Source organism: Rhyacophila brunnea, unplaced genomic scaffold (genome assembly GCF_057557595.1).
Source record: "Rhyacophila brunnea isolate RB1 unplaced genomic scaffold, BYU_Rbru_1.0 scaffold_1, whole genome shotgun sequence".
In the NCBI taxonomy this organism is placed as follows: domain Eukaryota; kingdom Metazoa; phylum Arthropoda; class Insecta; order Trichoptera; family Rhyacophilidae; genus Rhyacophila; species Rhyacophila brunnea.
In genome coordinates, this window is record NW_028232751.1 from 57,138,581 (window position 1) to 57,161,714 (window position 23,134).

The 23,134-nt window shown below is 34.6% G+C and overlaps 1 protein-coding gene across 1 annotated transcript; it reads right to left on the reverse strand.

Annotated features, from left to right (window-relative positions):
* Positions 1 to 1,687: 1,687 nt before the first annotated feature.
* On the reverse strand, positions 1,688 to 22,545 carry CngA (Cyclic nucleotide-gated ion channel subunit A). The gene is made up of 4 exons (XM_085946183.1): positions 22,389 to 22,545; positions 8,364 to 8,506; positions 4,255 to 4,377; positions 1,688 to 2,806 (listed from the first exon to the last, which is right to left on the reverse strand). The coding sequence occupies exons 1-4, from the start codon at positions 22,468 to 22,470 to the stop codon at positions 1,688 to 1,690; spliced, it is 1,467 nt and encodes a 488-aa protein (XP_085802309.1). The 5' UTR covers positions 22,471 to 22,545.
* Positions 22,546 to 23,134: the final 589 nt, after the last annotated feature.

A 23,134-nucleotide genomic window follows, 5' to 3' on the forward strand; every position in this document is an offset into this window, starting at 1 on the left:
GATATAACATAGGAGGCCTTTGTATTATGTTTATGAACGCCCCAGAGCTAATGAGTCAACGCATTATTTATTTGTAAACCATAATAATTTTGGTATACCTACTTTGTAAAATTGGTAAAATTGTAGACATTTTTTTATTCATACATAATATTTGTTTTCGTTGTATTGTTGGTTCACATATTATTGTTGGTTCATTTTTTTAAATTTATTAAGCCTTGCCTAAACCAAACTATAATAGTTAAAAATATTATTCTATCCATAAAATATCCAAAGTTATGTATGATTTAATTGCATAATGTGAGATATTTTATAGATAGGCGAGTATTTTTCGACTATTATCTATTATGGCTTGGTATCGCAGGGTTTAATTGAATTTTAAAAACTAACCAACACCGTCTGTAAATTATAGCCTTATTTCAATGAAAACAAATACGTATTACTGGCAAAGTTTAGTGTGGAGTATTTATGGCGGATCTTAACAGCTTACCTCCATCCTTCGCCACTGCTACACATTTTCCAAATAGGTTGAAAATGCAAGATTTTATGTTTTAAATTACTACGTCTACTTTTTTCATTGACGTGAAAACACTTGGACAGTAAATGTACATATTATGTATTTGTTGAAACATCTAACGTTTTATGAGAACTGTTAAGTTATTTGCGACATCCAAAAACGCTAGTTTTAATGTTACATGCTGATATAATGCATTTTTTTACAAGCGGGGTGTGTCATCAAATTGCTAGATATGCCTAGAGCATATTTTACAATGGTTTCATGAATAAAAAAAACATGAATAAACAGAACCCGAAAAAACATAATGGTGACAAAACAGAACCGTGATAAATAGGAAAAATATAACAGTTAATGATGAAATTGACGTATCTTTAAAAATGTTGTATAGATTAATAACACGGGTTTTGAATAAGCCGTAAAAAATCAAATTTCATAATTTCTGCAGTCTAATCACTGGAAAGCCTCAATTAAACGGAACTTAACTCGATGTTGTCAGCAAGCTAGGTACGTATATCTCGTATTAATCAATGTTCAAAATGCTTGGGTGACTAGGTACAACGAAATAATGAGTTTTATAATTCTGTGGAGTTGTGCACGATTATCAAAATAAAGCAGATAAATTAACGTTTTTACGTTGAATAGCCAACATGCAGTGATTATATTATTAATTATTATATATTAAATATTTATAATATATTTCGTTTATAAACTTAAGTTTCATAAGTATTTAATTAATAAATAGATACGACAAAAATGATTGTTTTATTTTTCCCCTGGCTGCTCTGTTTTGTCACAGCTCTGTTTCTTCATATTGTCCGGTTACCAAATAATAATATTATTATTATGACGCATGCGCAATATGCAGTTCAGTATGTAATCGGTCTAATATATGGAAAAAAGTAAAGGGAGTAATAATCAAAAAGTTTGAAGAATGCAATAATTATAAATTATAAGTATACAAGTATTATGATATTTAACTAGATAGTCCTGATATTACATTATTTATTATTCTAAAATCTCATAATGTTATGTGTTGTGCCTGTAATAAGTATCTTATTTTAGTGCTCCCGATAGATACTATTACGTTTTATAAATAAGTTGATAATAATAATGTTTATAAAGATTTTTTATATTCTAAATGTTGTAAATAATGTATTTTTTTCTTTGTTTAAATTATTGAGTTAATAATGTGGATCCACAATACCTGTATTCAATCTTGCTCAGTCTTTCCTTTATTTTTGAATCGGTAACCGCAAAAGCCGCCTTAAGTCTCGCGGTACTCTCGTCGATCCGATCCATGTCGATTCTCAATTTGGCCACTTGGGTTTCCAGGGACTCCTTGGTGTCTTGCACTCCTCGGTGGATGGACTCGTCCAGCAGGCCGTCTTTGCGGAGTAGTTGGCAGCCCCTCTCGGTGAGGGTAGTTCTGGCGTCCGGATAATCTGCAAGAGCTTCCCAAAGGTCACGCTTCGCGAGACAAAACAAGTCCGAATATCCCAAAGATCGGACATTAGCCGTTCGACGGTTTCCCGTACGATTTCCCGGTATTTCCAAGACACTAACTTCACCGAAAACAGAGCCAGCTTGCAGAGTGGCGAAAACAGTTTTTCCATCGTTTGCAACTACGGCTAGCTTTCCTCTTTTCACAATGTACATTTCTTTTCCTACGTCTCCTTTGCGACATATATAATCGCCAGGACTGAATACTTGCAAACGTAATTTCAGTACGAGAGCTTCTAGCAAACCTGGCTCGCAGTCTTGAAAAATCCGTACTTGGCGTAAAGTATCCAAATGAACGCGGATCGCAATCTCAGCTTTCAATTTGTCCGGCAACGCGGCCAAAACGCGCTCTTCGTCGAGAGCTCCACTCTGTGCCCAAGTGTAAGCAAACCAGCGGATCACTCGCGCTTCCAGTTCTCCGCTAACTTTTCTGAAAGCCATGTATTGCTTTACCCCGTCCATGCGGTTTTGGAAATCCACCCGAGCCACGTTCATGTTTGAAATCATAGACCCGATATTTCCGACAATAGTAGCGAAAATGAGTACTCCTGCTAGGAAGTCTGCCACCACGAAAAGATATTCGGCATCGTTCTCCGGTTGCGGCGTCTCTCCGATGGTGGTGAGAGTCAGAGTCGACCAGTAGAAGCAGTAGATGTACTGCCTGGCGAGAGATGCATTCCGCGCCCCGTTCAGGTTGTATACCCAGTTATCAGACCCGAAGCCAAGAGCGTAACTAATGGCAAAATAAAAACACGCATTCCAATGGATCAACACCAGAATAGCCATAACCACCTGAAAATAAAAAGTATTCATATTCTATAATATAAGTTTTTAAGGTGTGTGTTTTTCGCTGGCTTCCCCATAATCGACTTCCATATATTTTTTCATCAAATATGAAATTATTTTATATGAGAAAAAAATTATACCCATTTACACTGAAAAACTGTACTCATACAAGTTGACAACACCATAAAAACTGAAACTAGGATTGATTTGCTAATTACATCTCAGAAAAAGTAAACAAAAAGATGAAGATGTTATTAAAGCAAAAACCAATATTGATGGATTAAAAATATATTGTGTTAATTATAGTAACTATTTTATGAGGTCGTCAAGTTTTTTTGGGTGTGCACATGGCTTAAAAGGTTCTTTTGCAGTTTTTATAGAGGTTTAACGACCATTTTAAGTTTTATTTGTTTTATTATTATTATCCATAACATGGAGACCTATCAGACTGAAACTAATTATTATTTGCAGTGCATCTTCAAAACTATTTCGATAATAGTTCGTTTCATAGGGTTTTATTAATTTCAACTTATTAATATTTACAGCCAATATTAAAAAGATACAAGAAATTTCGAATCCTTAACGGCCCACATACTCAGCGTAGGTCAAAATGGAGTTTTTATGGTATTTTCAGAGTATAACTCTGGACATTCCTGAAACGTTGTAAATAATCTATTTATATAATTTTGAAGCCTTACTATCCTTTATATTTATTTTAAACATTTGATGACTGCATAAAGTATTTTTATTACACAAAATAGTATTCTTTTAGAATATAGTCATATTTCAGTACGTCCATGTGAAGTGGTGTTAAGATTTTTTAGATCTATTAATTTTTAAACGCATTTACAAAACTATTAGTAAAATTAATGTTAACATTATATAGTGACCTATTTACGATAAAAAATTATATTTTATAAACTTTTTGATCCCAAATTTGACAAGAATTATTTAATTAATTATTAATTATTTATTAAAAAATGGACACGATTAACACATTTGAAGATAATTCTAAAGATACTGATTATAACCTATGTATTTGACCATTCGAATGTGATAAACATCCTACGAATAATGTTTGCTTTATAATAATTATTGACCTAAGAATAAGGTAGTATTTTTTTGAAATACGCCATTTCTACTGGCATTTTCCAGTGGCTAAGTTACAACATACGGCCGTAACCATACATTTACAAACGATAAATGAACTAGGGAGTGAGATCATGTTAACGCGCGTGTAATCAAAAATTGTATCGCACAACCTCTTCTCCCAGAGTAATATAGCGCCGCAGGTGACTTTTTTATATGTTTATCTCACTTATGTTGTCGACCAGTCACGCCAGGCCCCCCTGATCTCGGGTCCCCAGGCTAGATAGAGGCTTGTGAGCCCCCTCTTGTGGGGGCCATATGTTACTGTGTTGAGATTGGGATTGTTAAGTCAAATTTCTGCTTACTTTGCATATCCGAAAAGCGTTTGGGAAGCCGGTTGCTGTTTCAGTCCTATCGAACCACTCCCACATTCGAGGAAGACGCAGTAGTCTATTCGCTCGGACTATCACAGGACATGGCACCTTCACCTATAATAGAATTATCAGTTACAGATTCATCTTCAAAAATTCAAATGAGGATGTAACTTTGACCATGTCAACATTTGATAACATTGATAATATTTTTAGGGATTGCAATACCGAATGAAAATGTCAATACCGGTTTTTCGGTATTTCTTATTGAATACCGGTATTTCTTAAACATTAAAAAACGGAAGTAGGTGCTTACTATTAAAATCCCTTTAAAATATTATTTTAAGTATAGCTAAAACCTACAAACCTACATTTATTAAGTTGACATTTAAAAATATATATTTATCATAATAAAATTGTAGAACTAGTGATTTTTTACAAATAATTTGGATATATTGATAATTATTTTAACTAAAGCCCTCAAAAGTTCAAGTGCAAATAATCAGGCTGCAGGAAAAGCTTCTTAAATTCAATGCTTGTACAGTCATCAATAATTATAGAAAAATTAAACATTTTTGCCACGGATGTTGTCTATATCGAAATAATATTTTGATAATTTATCGCGACAATTACTTAAGCATATAAATATATTTTGATGAATTTTTAAAATTATTTTTTCACCTCTGTTGGATTCACTCAATATATTTGTATTTTAGCAGCACATAACTTATAATTCATGTTCAAAAACGTAAACGAGTGTACTTTCTTAATACCGAAAATTTCGCTATTTTGGATTTAAAAAACCGGCATTTCGGTATTGATATATACTGGAATACCAGTATTGCAATCCCTAACTTTCACCATGTCAACATTAGATAACATTGATAATATTTTAAGGCATAGTATCCCAAACTCTTTCAAACTATCGCCTCGTCATCTAAATATTGTCATCTAAATATCCGTCACATAATAATTTTGGTTTAGCTATGATCTATGTTTAGCTATAGGTAGATAGATATAAAGTTAACTTATGTATTCACCTCAGTAAGGATAAAAATAATAACGTTGAAAGAAATCTGTGCATGTTGGGACTCGCTGACACATGCATAGATTCGGGTCAGAGTCATTTTGAGGTTCATATTGTCACATTATGGTAAATGAGTCCTCGTGTCTTAAGATTTATTTTCAATTAAGAGCACCATTTCGTGATAAAATTTCTTACCAAAGAAGAGAAGAAGCCAAAGAACCATGATTCTGGAAGAGTCTACTCCTTCTGTTTGGTCTAAAGTACATTCTCAGAGCAAGCAGTTTAAATGGGGTAAACTACAGTGGTAAGGGGTGGAGGTAGGCTGTTAAGATTCGACATAATCGGTTTAAACTAAACTTTGTCAGTCATACTTATTTGTTTTCATTGAACTAAGAATACAATTTTCAGATGGTGCTGGTTAGTTTTTATAAATTCAATTAAATCCAGCCTAAACCAAACCATATCTAATAATTGCACATTTTTTCATTCATACACATTTGTCTTCGTTGAATTAAGAATTTATACAAACCTATTATGTGTGGTGTTGATTAGTTTTCTATAAGTTACTAGCTGACCCGGCAAACGTTGTTCTGCCATATAAATTATTTCTAGTGAATATTTTGGTTGTTAAATAAAAAATAACGAATGTATTGTAAGTGTGTGGGGATGGGATCTATGACAGAAAGAGGAATGGAGCGCTGTAGACGATGACCGCCGATAAAAACAAAAAAACACCAACCATTCATTTTCTCAATTCAAAATGAGTAATGATGTTCATAATGAATGAATTACCTGTGGCGGGATCTCGTTGCTTAATGTTTATGCAATATCCGTCTTGTCCCTTCCAGAAAATTAGCGGATGTTGGAGAGCGTCGTATGAACGGTGTGTGTCAGCGATGAACTCCAGATTATTTTTTCTTCTTCGAATCACGATTTCTCCGGTCGATGTGCGGTCGCCAACCATGATTCCAGCAACGTCGTCAACATCAGGCGCATCGAATCGACGCACGTGCTCTCCAGCTGGTGTTTTTATCAAGATTGATGGCAATAGCGTGATTGCCACTGTACAATTCGTGCATGTGTGATTTGAAGAATTTCAATAATTCATTGTGCTCATTCTTCGTGCGTCCAGTTCGCCGACGATGCGCCTGGCATTAGGCGAATTGAGGTTATTGTAGCCACAACGTGCATCCACACGATTGATGTCCTCACCGCCCATGAAGTAGATTTGTAAAAATGTATGTTGTTCGATTGGCATTGGCAGCAATGAGCCTACTTTGTGGTACACTTGGCCTTTGATTTTGAACGTTGAATGGAATTATTGACCATTGCCGCAGTATTGTGAACTATTTTTGTTGCTCCGAACGAAGTCACTTGGAAGCATGAATTGAATGTGCAAATGGACTTCAGGAACAGGTTTGAATCTGTAACCGTGCCGATGAGCAATCCGTTAAATGGTTCTGGTGGTGTCTCAATTTCTGGTAGTTGCACTTTTTCTGATGCGCAACACATCCCGACTGACTCATGTTTGAATTTAAGCGCATGACAATGGGGACATTCTTTGTCCATAACATCAATCAGCACTTTCGGATGAGCGGAATATTCAATATTTGGCTCGTACTCGAATGCGAGACGAAGGAACGAAGCGGATGTAAATGCTCGATGTACTTGTTGGCATTGTCGGTCATTCGCTCTGCGTGTGTTAACTACGAACCGGCGCGCTTGGCTCCGTTCCAATTGTCGTTGTTGATTTCGTTCAGCTCGTGCCTCTTGTGATTGAGATGCACGCAATTGCGACATGCTCAGACGCACATTTTCGTTATCTTGTTGGATTTGTTCGTCTATTCTTTCTGCTCTACTATTTCGCATGTTTGTTGCTTTATTCGTTCGACGGCCCAAATGGGCCCCCTTGCGTCTTGCTGGCATTGTTCACTGTCATACACGCACACAAATAGATAAATTTAAAAAAATCGTACAAAATTTTGCACGCACTGCGTTGTGATATGCCGAATGAAATGTCGAAATGATGCGACGCTTCTCTTGAATTCTTCTCTGACGTAGCGCCATTTGTCATTCAACAACATAAATAATTTCGTTCTGTTTGAAATACGAACGACGGTTAAATTTGTTCATACAAAAATACAAAAATCGCGATAAAAAAATGGGAGGGTTGGGGTAGGAGAGTGAAAATTTGGAGTTATATGTATTTTTTGATGCCAAATAAAAAAAATACAAAAAAAAATTGTCAAAAAAATAAAAGGAAAATTTTTATGAAAAAATATACATAAATTCATAAAAATCGGTCGAGGCGTTTCGGAGGAGTGCTACTACAAACACCGTGACACGAGATTTATATATATATAGAGATTAAGCCTTGCCTATTACAAACTATAATCCATAAAAAATATTCTTCTATCTATTAAATGTTTAAAATTATGTATGGTTTAAAGGCATAATTTTTGTTATTTTGTAAATAAACGAATATTTTTTGACTATTATCTACTATGGCTTGGAATAGGCTGGGTTTACTTGAATTTTAAAAACTAACAAACATTATCTACACATTGTAGCCTTACTTCAATGAAAACAAATACGTTCGACTGACAAAGTTTAGTGTGCACTATTTATGTAGGATCTTAACAGCCTACTTCCATCTATCGCTACAGGATATATATATATATATCTCTATACTGTAGAGCAGGGTTTCCCAAACTATGTTCCGTGACAGCTAAACCAGTAGGCTTAAGCGCAAATGTTTATTTTATATAACAGTTTTCTATTTAAACATAATTAGGTACTAAATAAATAATGTGTTTTAGTAACATTTTTTTAAAATTTTTACTAGTAGGAATTACCCAACCTAAAAAATAAGCTAAGTGTTCCGTTAAAATTTCCAGGTTTGCGAAGTGTTCCATTGCAGAAAAAATTTGGGAAACCCTTCTGTAGAGAGTTCATTAACAATAACGTTTCATCTATATAAGCAACATCCGAGAAAGTTAAAGGTTTAACTTGATGATAAAATCGCACAAATATCGAGTATGAAAATATATCCGTACTCATAAAAATATGCATTTACCTGGCATCCGAAGGGTTTCCACCAGTAGTAAGCTATATCAGTGGGCATCATGGACAGAATGTCGAACTTGCATGAGGATGTCTTGACGTAGTGTGCGCGTAACTTCTTAGCGTCGAACACCATCAGGCCTTGCTCCAAGTAACCTGAATCATCAACATTTATTTAAGATTCGGATAGGTTCTATTCACTCAATTATTCCAAACGAGTCATACACATTTTCCTTTATATATGACTATATATTATTACGCCAATCAATTACCAATACGTAGACAATACAATTATTCCACACCCCTGGTATATTATGTAGCGTTGTGGTGTATTCAAAACCGGTGGTTTTCTGAAAAACAATACGGGAAAGGCAAAAAACACATAACTGGTTTTGAAGGCAAATGATGACACCTATATTATATCGTCACCCCAATACTACAACTTTACTAGATAACTCTGATTTGGTCATTGTTGGGAAAGTGAAATTTAAACTTTTAGTTCTACGGTATTTATAAAATGCGATAGCACGTATGGGGATTAACAATAGTTTGTCTGATTCGTTTAAATTTAGGACCTCGTTACAAGTTAAAACTAAGATGAAATTTAAGCAGTGACGTCCCTAGATAAAATGCCGCCCCTAAGCAGCGCCAAAATACCGCCGCATTTTTTTAAACAGCATTGTTATCATCTTTTCATGAGTCCAATATCTACGAAATGTGTTGCAGGGATACATTACTAACAAAATATCAGACTGTAATTATGCGAAAATCTGCACGTCTCTTTTCTTAACACCGAGGATGTCGAAGGGCAACGGAAGTAAACTATATATCGCAAACCCGATAAAACCAGTGAGTTGAACGCTCTTTTTCCTTTCCACAGTCAATATTACAAATGATTCTCCTTGATCTGCCGCCTTTCGAGTAAATGCCGCCCCCAAGCGACGCTCAATCTGCCTACCCCCACGGGACGTCACTGAATTTAAGGTCATACAAGATCTATCTTAGTACATAAGTTTAGTATTAGCGCCCTGCAAAATCGGCTTGTTTTAAAAATGAGAAATATAATATCATCACCTCAACACTACAACTAGATTACTCTGATTTGGTCATTGTTGGGAAAATGAAATTTAAACTTTACTTTAATATTATAAAATCTAGGCTATTATTATTATTTACAATAAAAATGAATATTTGTGCTTGTCTAATAAGGAACAATAAAATAATGTTCAATTGTATGAACATATTGTAGATATAGCTATTATTTTATTTATTTAATGCATTTATGGTTTTAAAGTTATCTAATATTTTCAAACAGAAAATTAATACTTCTTCTTCTTCTTTCACCCTGTCACGTCCCAACATTGGGGCATAGGACAAGCACAAGTTGGCGCCACTTCCCTCGGTCCATCGCCAACTCCTGCGCCTCCCGCCATGTCAGACCTGCAGCACGTATGTCGCTTTTGTAGCATCGCTGCAGGGTGAGGGAGGGCCGGCCACGGCGACGGAACCCTTGAGGCTGTGCCACAAGGGTACGAAGTGCCGCACTCTATTGCGGCATCCGGAATACATGTCCCAGCCACGTAAATCGTCTCTTCGTGATAACTTCAATCACCGAAGGATGTTGTGTCTGCTCACGAACTCGGGTGTTTGTAACGCGGTCGTACCAATGTACCCCTAAGATTCGGCGGAGACATCGATTCTCAAAGCTCAAAAGCCGAGATTCTTAAATTTCAATTTCAATTTATTTATTTCTTTTACATATTGTGGACATTACAAATTATAAGTTTAAGACGTTCACAACATGACATTTAGAAACAAAGAAATATTATTAAAACAGTTTTATGTACAGTATAAATGTGTAAATACAAAAAATATTAAGTATATAGGTACAAGGAAGTACACCGGATGAGTTAAGCAGATCCTATTTTAAGAATTAAAAAAACAACGTCCACCTAAATTCACCCTCACGTAAGTGGAATATATCAATATCCGAAGCGATTTCATTAAACATGGTTATTGCCCTCCCAATTGGCATTACTAATGGCAGGTTAGTTCTGCACCGTGGGAGAACAAACAACGGATGCCCTCGATTCCTAAGGTTATTATCAGAGACACACAAGCCAACACCACCAAGAATGGCAGAGTTCACATTTACGCCGCGTATAAGTCTGAAAAAATATTCTTGAAACTTAGTAAGCTGCCATATCTCACAGCCATTAATAGAGTTCCCATTAACTTCGGATTTACCTAGTTTTATCATTATGTAGAGAAGGAAATGTAGAATCATATTCAATAGCTTTCTCAAAAACAGTGAAAATCAAGTTATCTAGTTATAGTATTGAGGTGATAATATTACCTTATAGTAGGTATGTACCTACATTCAATCTCGATTCTTGATTAACTCAAAATTGTTAGATATTATATTATATTACTTATAACTGTTGTGATGATATATTTTTATGCTACCGATAAGTACTAAATAATCAGGGCTTCGAACCGAAACTGAACCGAAAACCGTAAAAACCGTTATTTTTGTCGGAACGAAAAAAATATTGGTTCTTCCGGTTCGATATAATATGTTCAAACACGCGCATTAACATGATCTTACTCCCAGTTATGCTGCACTGCGACGAAAGCCGGCTCACACATATTAAATCGCCCGTTTGCCGCATAGCCTTAAATCAAGCCTTCCAATAACGTCGATCCGGTGTTGCATATGAAGACCACGCATATCTAGGTTCCTAGTGACAATTGCACGTAACCTTCGAAACGTATATATATATTTGGATGCGGCGATTGGCGAGCCGGTATAGGAATGACCAATTTGTAACTATTAATATGCGTTCTTAGCGTCTTCGACTTGCAGCCCGAGTAGCATGCAGCTTGTCGATTGCAGCAGTAGATGTTTTTTTCAAACTAAAAAGTCGCATTCGACCAATCTGCGGAGCTCCATTTGGCAACGTGTAATTTGTGAATAACGCTAACGTCACATTGACGTATTCGACACGTTACAGATAAAATAAGTTTAGATATGAGAGCCGGCCAACAATTGCGTCGCTAGTCGACGTTAGTCTTTGTCGGAAATACCAATTCGACAAGCATAATACATATTATACGAGTATTATGTATACGAAATACATATGCTGTTGTTTTTCATTTCAAATATGTGTAACAAACAAAAGGCGCAAAGAAATCATTCACGATTGTGTGACGTATCTCGACATGGCTACGGCCGTGCGGTGCAGTATAACCATTAGTTTCGGAGCGTGGCGCCGGGCTATCATACAAATACCATAAAATGTTCTAAATAATGCTAGAATTTTTTTTTAATACAAATAAAAACATTTAAAAATTAATCACTCGGAGCTGAACCGAAAACAGAAAACCGGAAAAACCGTTATTTTTTCGGAATGACAACCAGAACCGAACCGATATATTTTTGAAGCTACACTTCTTTTGGCACGTTTGGAAAAACAGATAAGAGTGTATTTTTGGCGTGTGACGAAGTTGCGCGCGTCGATGCAACACATAATTTATTATTATGATGATATTCATTTCGGTCTCAGGGGTACATGCGCATGCGCATAGTGTCATTTAGTTAGTCGTTCAATACAACTAAGTAAACAGCACATGTTGTAAACATAACCAATATTGTGTCATAATAAATATAGGTACTTATAGGTTTATAAACAAATTTCTGGAGACTAACATTCGACACCGTTAATTTATATTAAAACTTTATTTATAGTGAATGTGTATTTAATTGTAAAGATTGAGTATCAAGATTTGAGGCCATGTTTATTATTTATGAGTAAAATTATAGACCAATAAATAAATTAATTTGGTGAATGTTGAGTTGGTAAATAATTCAAAAAATATATTAAAGTTTGATTTTTTATTAATTGATCATGGACACTTCTGAATCGATTATAACCGCTGTATGGCAAAGATGAGTTTTGGTCCAATACAATAATTATCATATGCTATATGAGACACAAAAAATGAATCGCGTACGTTTTCATCAACCTAATCCACTGTAATATTAATAGACTCAGGTAACTGCTTATTTTGTTTTGTTACGCCAAAGAAGTATAACTTCTATCGCGCGTACATAAGTACATACACCGATTTTTTTATACTTGAACCGGAACGAAAACCGAAATGAAAAAAAATAACGTCAATATGGAGGGATAGTAATGTATAGAGTTAAACTGGAACGAGCAAAACTGAAGGTAAGTGGATTTTTGGAAGTAGGTACTGGACGGAGATAGATAGTAGTGGAAACCAAGAGCCACATAATGTGGTAGCATCAGACAAAAAGTAAAAAGGAGGTGTGAATGAATATCGCCAATAACACATCCAGTAGCGAAAGGTGGAAGTAGGCTGTTAAGATCCGCCATAAATGGTGCACATTAAACTTTTTTATTCATACGTATTTATTTTTATTGAACTAAAACTACAATTTACAGATGGTATTGGTTAGTTTTTAAAAATCAATTAAGCCCTGCCTAAACCAAACTATAATAATTTTTGTATATTTTAGGCGATGCGACAAAATTGTGTACACTTTTTCATTCATACTTATTTGTTTTCGCTGGATTAGGAATACATTACTCGTATTGTTGGTTCTTTTTTTTAAATTCATTAAGCCATGCCAAAACCGAACTATAATAGAAACAACATATATTAGTCTATCTATAAAATATGCAAAAAAATATTTGATTTAATTGCATAATTTTAGATATACGAGTATTTTTTGACTATTATCTATTATGGCTTGTTTTTCGCAGTGTATAATTGGATTTTAAAAACTAACCAACACCATCTGTAAATAAAATTGTAGTCTTATTTCAATGAAAACAATATGTATCATTGACGAAGTTTAGTGTTCACTATGTATGGCAGATCTTAACATCCTACCTCTACCCTTCGCCACTGAACACATCATTGTATTCATCAAGGTACGAGTAAGTGATAATACTCGTACTTATGCGATTATACTAAAGTTACCTATTTGGTGTACCTATTCCCAAAATTAAATAGACAGAATTTTACCCAAACCTTCTTAAGGATAATAATATTTTGTCGGTACCTAGGTAGTTATTTGGAGGAGCGACCTTAAAAGCAAACCATTTATTTGAGTGTCTGTTTGCATGTCTGTGGCCACTTATTTCAATATGTGTATTTATGTTTACGTATATTGTTCGTTGTACAAAGACATTTTTACTTCACCTGCTACTTCTTGTAAGGAAACCCCTTTAATATGGAGCAGTAAACATTTCCCGTGACATAAGACATGTTATTGAAATAATTAGTTATTGATTTTAAGAAAACACGATTGTATTTATTCATACGAGTGATATTGAAATATAGTTACAAATGTCGCGTTCTTAGCCGTAGGACGCGAATCAGATTATATGGATTAGGGATTTAAAGTGTAAGTCGATCGTCAGAATGCACACATCAGAAGCCGTTGATTATGTCTAGGGAATCTAATCCCGAGTCAAAATTTTGATTCAGGGATTTCGGGATTACAATTTGACGATCCAGGGATCCCGGGACTCGACGTTTTTTTTGATACGTACCTAATACTATTTTTTATTTATACAAATAGTATTTATAAAATTAGTCAAAAATATCGTAGTAGATTTTTGGGTTTTCACCGTGTGTCCATCTTCCTTCTTTACTCGACGTTTCGGGCTCGTTGCAGAGGCCATTATAAGATATAAGAGATGATCTCTTGATAATGGCATCTGCAACGAGCCCGAAACGTCGAGTAAAGAAGGAAGAAGGACACACGGTGGAAACCCAAAAATCTACTACGATAAAAAAAAAACAACCGTGAAAGCTTCATATTATTTAAGACATTTAAGGGGGGACATGCTCGTCGAAGGTCAAAATTGAGTTTTTATTGTATTTTCAAACCATGACCCTGGACACTCCTTAAACGTTGTAGGTAATCTAGTTATATAATTTTGAAGCCTTATTATCCTTTATAGTTATTTTAAACATTTGATGACTGCATAAAGTATTTTTGCTGCATAAAATAGTATTCTTTTAAACCTCTCGCTCTAATGTTTTAGAATATAGTCATATTTCGGTACATAACTGTGCAGTGGTGTTAAGATTTTTTACATTTATTAATTTTTAAACGCATTTATAAAACCATTAGTATAATTTATTACGAGATAATTTTTGTAAAATATTCACGATAAAAAATTATATTGATAATCTCTGTGATCCCAAATTTGACAAGAATTAGGCATTTTATTATTCAAAAAATCGGCAAGATTAACACATTTGAAGATGATTCTAAAGATATTTATTATAAGCTATGTCTTTGATCATTCAAGTGTGATAAACATCTTATGAATAATAATTGCTTTATAATAATTATTGACCTAAGAATAAGGTAGTGTTTTTTTGAAATACGCCATTTCTTTTGGCATTCCCCAGTGGTTAAGCTACAACATACGGCCGTAGCCATAAATTTACACACTATAATTAAAGTAGGGAGTAATATTATGTTAACGCGCGTGTTTGAACATGTACGTAACCGATTTTATTTTTATTTTTTTGTAAACGGTACATGTTCAAACACGCGCGTCAATATCATTTTACTCCCTACTTCAATTATAGTTTGTTAATTTATGGCTACGGCCGTATGTTGTAGCTTAACCACTTGGGAATGACAAAAGATATGGCGTATTTCAAAAAAACACTACCTTATTCTTAGGTCAATAATTATTATTATAAAGCAATCATTATTCATAAGATGATTATCACACTTGAATGGTCAAAGACATAGATTATAATTGGTATCTTTAAAATCATCTTCAAATGTGTTAATCTTGCCGATTTTTTTAATAATAAAATGCCTAATTCTTGTCAAATTTGGGATCACAGAGATTATCAATATAATTTTTTATCGTGAATATTTTACAAAAATTATCTCGTAATAAATTATACTAATGGTTTTTTAAATGCGTTTAAAAATTAATAAATGTAAAAAATCTTAACACCACTGCACAGTTATGTACCGAAATATGACTATATTTTAAAACATTAGAGCGAGAGGTTTAAAAGAATACTATTTTATGTAACAAAAATACTTTATGCAGCCATCAAATGTTTGAAATAACTATAAAGGATAATAAGGCTTCAAAATTATATAAATAGATTATCTAAAACGTTTAAAGAGTGTCCAGGATCATGGTTTGAAAATACGATAAAAACTCAATTTTGACCTACGACGAGCACGTGGGCTTGGAAATACATGGATTTAATGGAATAAATAATATTGTAAAGCTAATAATGTGAAAGTAAAACATTTTTTTTTATTATTTATTTAAGAAAGGATAACATTCATAAAATTCGGCGTAGAAAGAAGTGCCTGCCTGCACTTCTGTGGCACTGGCGGTTAGACGCCGTTCACGTGCCAGAACGTCAGTGGCGTCTAGCTGGTAAAATGAACGAATTTATTATTTTTCTGGTGTTCTTATGATCGCGTATGACAACAAAAAATGGTTATTTTTTATCCGTGAGCATCCGGCGATTCCCCCTGTGACATATTGTGCAGGTACATAAACTTCAATGACATTATTTTGTACACATACTAATTGATTGTGACTGATAAAAAAATCAATTTCGAAGGTTTCGGGATTATGTTTACTAAGCCCGGGATTGGATTCCCTAGTTATGTCAGGTACTAGATCCCGCGTCTGGCAAATTCACATGTATGTATTATAATCGAATGTCTAACAACCATTGCTCGTATAAAAAATCTTTTAAGATCCACATCGAATCGTAAAATCACTTCTAGAGTACCTATATCAGAAGTTGGAAATTTACACAAAACTCGGAACACGTGCAGGGATTATAATCTAACGCTGCCATTCTTTCGATATTGATTGAAAAGATTTTTTTAATCGACAGTCAAGATTGAAAAGACTGGCACTTTTACTACATATTTAATGTCATTTTCAATTGCGTTTAGTCACCGCCATCTTTATATTAACAAAGCTTAAGCATAACTTTTTGCACAAGCAACGAGTGGTCCACTTTTCAGCTGTCAAAATCAAATCCCAGATTGCTTGCCATAATGATTCGCCCTTTCTCGTTTCAAATTGAATTATAAAAAAAATCTCAAATTAAAATTATTTACTGTCAGTGTTATTTATAAATAAGTAATATACTCGTACATACATGTTATTCATCAGTTGTCAAAGTCAGACTAGTCCTTCACACAAAAACCGGTGGTAATAGTGGTATCCAAAAAATATGTAGCATTGATCTATGAATTACATTTGTAGAAGATGTGTTAATGCTATTGTATTATTTATCATATAACTCATCTATCCAAATCAAACCATTCCCTGTGTGAATACGACAGACACGTCAGTATGAGCACTCTATAGAACAATGACAGGCAATGACGGGTCATCCATAGACACCAATGGGAGGGGCGGAAAAGGTAGGACCAGTTGTTATGAATGTATCGGCTTTCTACTTGAGTCGGCAATGGTTTAGTGAATCTATCTAGACGTAGTCGTAATATTAATAGCAGTTGTGTAATAGACATGTAAAATTAGATTTTATACATATTATGACGATATGTTGTGTTATAGTCATCATTATCAGGCGGGGTCGATCCACCGTTGGATTAGGGCCTCCCTATGTTCACTATATGAATCAATTTGTCCAGCAGTTGTCCCTCCGATGAGCGACATATCCGAAGCGACATTTCGCCATTGTAATTTTATCAGTTTGACAACCTTTACCACATCGCTTACTCTTGTGTACCTTCTTATCCATTGGATTCTTTTGTGGTCTTTCCGTGCTATGCGTCTTCCAGCGTCGCGGTGGCTCTACCTACTATACCAGACTCTTGGTATACCTATCCAAATAGCGTTCTAAGGCAAGATTGAAGAGGTAGTGGAGAGCAAAGCTGGAGGTGAGGCTGCGTATTGCCAAACACTACTTATCACACAGCCAGGCTGCGGAGTTGTCGCGTGTTTGCTACTTAATTTCAACTCCCATCAAAATATTCGTATTGCGTATAAGTACACCTTGGCAATGCACTATTATAATTTTATTATATTGATGGCGTTGAAATAAGGTCGCCAAAACCTACATCGATATTTGCCGCGATAACTGGGCGCTGCTTGGTTGTGTGATACGCAGGATTTGATCAGGTCAAGGTTTCGATCCACCCATGCACCAGGTTTTACGATTTTTAAGAAATCTTAAAAATAGTATATTCGCCCAAATACAAATACGCGTGTCCGGAAACTTGTACGCATGCCGTGAAATGTTGTATCGGAAATATATGGCCGTACATTAAAGACCGTCCAACCTATTGAGGTCGTATAGTACTGACATAAAATTCATGTCTAAATAAAACACGGTTCTTGTTAGCTAAAACTTTACAGGAAGCCAGCGGCAAACAAATTTTGAAAATAGCCGATATACTGGATCATTTGTTAGGTTAGGTTACGTTAGATTAGGTTTTCATTCTTGAATTTTGCCAAATTCAGATATGAAAATTGAATTAATGTTCATATTAAATCTAAAAAAATTGGAGACCGTATAGTATACGGTCATCTCTTTCAAATAAGACAGCTCACGGTGAAATGTTGTACGTACAATTTACATGTAACCGCTACCCAATTTCATAATGTTACGAAAAACTATTGATCAGTCAATTAGTCATAACGCGCTGTAAATCTCCATGCTCGAGAATAATATGGCAGGTATGTGTGTGCAACCGTTTTCCAAAGATAGTGCAAGTCTGCGGACAAAACAAAACGTGGCGGTTATAATTAGCCGCTCAATTAAACAAACAAACTCCGTTTGAAGAAGCAAGTGGGTGCGGTAAGAAAGGCGAATGTCATGTACTCCCCCCACCAGAAACCACCCGCTTCCCCATGCCACGCCGGCCCCCTACCTCGAGCGATAATCATTTCTTATTTTATGGCCACCTAGAAACATTGCTATGCTAGACAGTTACATTATTTCTCATTTACAATCGCCCTTCTATGCAACTTTGGAATATAAAACTGCAAAAGCGATCGAATGACAGCTGAAGTAAACAATATTGACGCTTCTCGTCAATAATTGACGGTAGGTCTACTTTATTTCCGACTTTGCGACAATAAAACTCTACAAGTACGAACTCGGTTATTACTATCACGGACACAGCGAGATCTCGGATGTAATGAGGAGACATTCATTGACATTTTAGTTTATGATTTTCTTCATACATTTCTTCACTTTTATAGCGAGCTACTTATCGGATATACCGAGCAAAAATATCGTCATTGAAGTTAATCCCTCCAAACCAAAACCCGCCACGCACCACACTCAGTCTTAATCGAGCGTATCACGTGGCCCTACATTGGCGATGTTAAGCATTTAGTTCAGTTTTAGGCCGGAAATTCCCTAGGAGAAGATCCCAGGACTAAGGTTGCTACGCTCAAAGTGAGCTCTGACTGAGTTTAAAGAAGTTACTTTCTAATGTAAAGTGCCGGGGAGAGAAGAGTACAAGGAAATTATAAAAATAAAAATGATTCTAGTGTATATATAACAAAAATAATGAAGCTAATCATACGATCCATGCCCACGCCCGCAGTAAGACGTCGCAAATTTTTTAAATGCAAGATAATTGGCCTTAGTAGCAACCAAATCAGACAGCGGCCCGATGGGCCCAACAGCTGGTTGGACCGACCTGAGCATCTCTTCCCGTTCGGAGCACATTCTAAGACATTCCCAAAAGATGAAGAGAAAAATTTCATCAAAAATTTTCTTAAAACTGTTAATGTGTCGATCGTTTAAATACATTTTCGAGCCTAAGCAAAAAATCCGACCGTAGACCGATGCCGCCGGGATCGGATTACGTTTATGACACTAGTTAAGTGTCTAAGTACTTACCTAATTGGTGTTTTTGCCGACAACATTGAAAAAGTATCCACACATATGGTTGAAATCTCATGTAAAAAATCCAAGCTGAAGTCAGTAGGTACTGAGATATCGTATATTTTTGCTTAAATTGCAACTTCTTGTGTTATGTGACCGCTCATTTAAAAATAAATATTCTTTGATATAACGAGTAATGCTTATAACGAGCCAATTCAGTCCGTCCCATCTTCCTAGTAGGTAATAAACCAAGTTCGACTGTAATTTTCAAAAGGTGGTTCTCGCTGGCAACCTGAATAATGATAAACGGCGTACCACCTCTTGTTTGATCAGACTTTTGCAAGCAGGTGCGCACACAACGGGGAGGGGGAGTCCATGGGTCCAGACTTCCCCCCCACGAAAAAACTTAAGTTATTTAACATACATAATTTAGAAAACTATATTATAACATATACCAATAGAAATAATCTTTTTTTAAAAAGTAAAACACCCCGCAGGAATCGAAGCTGCATCTCTCGGGTTTCGCGTAACTACCAACTACCTCCAACGAACAATCTACTACCAGCGACCGGTGACCAACCTCACTTGTTAGCAACCAGTCTCCACCGAATAATGTAACACAGGTATCTGCTACCAGCCAATTCCAAGCAAATACATGTAACAAGTGGACCGCCTCAAAATTTAGAACACCAGCCGAATATATAAAAAAAATTGACCAGTGTACAGGAATCAACAAGGAGGTGAATTTATCATCGCCACCGAATTTTTTTCTATTTTTTTAGTTTTTTGGCTAGATAATGTAATAAAACGTGTATTTACATACATAATAATAATAATAATAATAATAATAATAATAATAAATAATACAAGAATTACAAATACAATGATTATAATTTTTATATACAGTTAATAACATAGTTATTTTAAAAAAAGCATATGGTATATGTATATACCACCGAATACGTATTTTCCTGGTATGGCCTCAGACAGTAAGTGGCATAGGTTACACACGACGATTTTTTTTTTCAGAAAAAAGTATATGTTTTTTAGAAAATTTGCAAATGCAATATATTTATTTTCTCTATAAAGAAGATATTTAATTAAGTTTGGAACATGTAACTCAAAAAAAGAGTCCTATAAAGCGTTAATACTTTCTGAAACGCTTTCCAAATTGAGCTACTATTGGCGATCGGCTTTTGTACTGTAAATCAAAGTAGGTAAGTATTACTTTAATTACTAACCGACGTCACGGATCACTCCAAGATTTTATGTTGTAATTTACTTGAACTTGCTAATAATTTTTAATTTAAAGAATGTTACATTCTTAAATCTTGTGAATTATTCGTTGAATAAAAAAAATAGTTAATTAAATTATTTAATTGAATGTAATATTACCAAAGATAATTATTAAACCTTTTCTCAGGTGGAGACTTTGGTGGTTTTCATATAGAATTTGCTGAAAAAAGTTCCAACTTACAAGTGCCATGGTTACAGATAAAATGCACGTAATACATTTCGTCGTACTTGGTATGATTGTATTTCTAATTTACTAACGTACCTATATTCTTTTGTCTATCCTTTATATTATTTTATTACGTATTTGTAAGTATTACATATTTATACAATATCTCACGATGAATTATTGTGATACAGCCAGTTACACACGTACAAATTTCGGCACACGAACTACCATTTTTATATTAAAAAACAGTGCTTATCTATTTTGAAAAAAATATCCTGATCCGTTTCGGATTGCGTCTTCTGAATAAGAATAATTATTAATTTGAGGCCTTTAGTTTTCACTGTTTTATATTAGAAACTTATAAACGTATTGATTTATTGTAGGAATGGCCTATAATTATAAAATAAGCGGGAAACCACTGTGTTAAAAACATTCTAAATTTTAAATAAATCATTTCTTTTATTCAACTAATAATTTACAAGATTTGAGAATATAACATTCTATATATTGAACGTAGATAACTTGAAAACACCTCAGATATTATATACCCACTAGAAAAAAATCACATTTGAAAAAAATACGATGCCCGATTTGATTTGAACTCGTATATCCACTGGTATCGCGCCAATATGCTTTAACCAATTAAGCTTCTAGCCTCCTACCTAAGTGCTATAATTTAAACTAGTAGGTCCTACAAGAAATGCTTATGAAATTGCGTTATTATTGAGTATCGATTTTTGTGTTTTAAATCAAGGAATATTAATTGCCTTAATTAATAACCGACGTCCGTCTCGCCAAATATTTAATTATAACGTCTACTTGAACTTGCTGACAATTTTTAATAAACCATTTCTTTTATTCAACGAATAATTCACAAGATTTGAGAATGTATACAAGTTCAAATCCCGTCGAGCATCGTAATTTTTCAAATGTGATTTTTCTATCGGGTATATTTATATCTGAGGTGTTTTCAAGTTATGTATATTCTAAATTATATTTGAGGTGTATTATTGAAATAAATTTATTCATATAAACAGATCCGAGATGTTTGTACCGTTGGGGAATGGTCAGATGGGAAAGGCATAAGAAAATTTTGGAATACACGCGTGGACAGAACAAACGAAATAGTATCGCATTTATATTGATATTCAGAAGGTCCATTGAACGTTGCCCTCCCGGAGGACCTCTTAAATGATGGAAATATAGTTAGTCCACAACTACGCAAAAACCTAAATAAAAATACCCAATGGTGTGTAATAAGGATAATATCGTCGGTGTTTTGTAAAAAGGGCGAATTAAACAAAATGCTATTTTACAGGAGGAGGATTTTTAACTTTTGACATATATTTATTAATTGCCTGTAGATGATTATAAATGACTAATAAGTTTATAATAAAGCTTAGAAAGAATACTGTTTTTATAATATCATATTTTAAAAGGCCGAATATGTCACATTCGCTTTTTATTCGTAACACTAAGTAGATTCGCGCTTACGATTATCGTTTTTAAGTACTTTCCTGTGGAGATACAAATTCGCTGTGTTTACACATCAAAGCTAGATCTCGATTTCGCCAAAATGGTTGATTCTCCCTTTTTTCAAAACACCGACGTTATGAAGGTGAAGAATAAATTAATTTAGAGAAAAGTGTGGTATATACTGACTTTCATGTGCGTGGACCAGCATGTCGGCGAAGTAGACTGCGTCGCATGTGTAGTCAAGAACTAGCCAAAGTCCTGGACTCATGTTGTTCAGTTCCCAGAAGACCGCGCGCCCAATCACGAAGATCACGTTGTACAGTACAGCTACGGAGACCACGGCCAGCCACTGATCGCATTGCCACAACAATAATTCATGTACATTTTAGGGCAAGTAACACAACTGCATAATATACACGCTACAATAATGAAAATCAATAACTTTAACAGTTGAATAATATGAGGCGGTCAAAGCAGAAGTTTAGAGAATAAGTAAAAATATTACACTAATTGATATAAACGGGTTAAAATTCAGTAAAGTCATAACAATATAATAAGGTATATGGAGGAAGGGATCGCAACGCTGTGTAAGATGGTTTTGTTACTTTTATTTTCACGATTAGTCACATCTCTGCTGTCCGCCTCATATGCAATTATTTTACATTATGTAGATATATATATATACCACCAATATTCAACATAAATGTATTATTGAGTCGCCTATAGTCATAACTCACATTCTCCAAAAATCAAGTTATGAATAAATCGCTAAAAAACACTAGAGAACTATTTTTCATAATCACAAAATAGTAATGAAATATCATGAGTGACATCGTCGATTTGATTTTTTTTAAAGTACTTATCAATATTATTTTATCTAATTTTGTCTCATTCATAAGATGTAAAACACGATATGACAGTGTGAGAAAAGC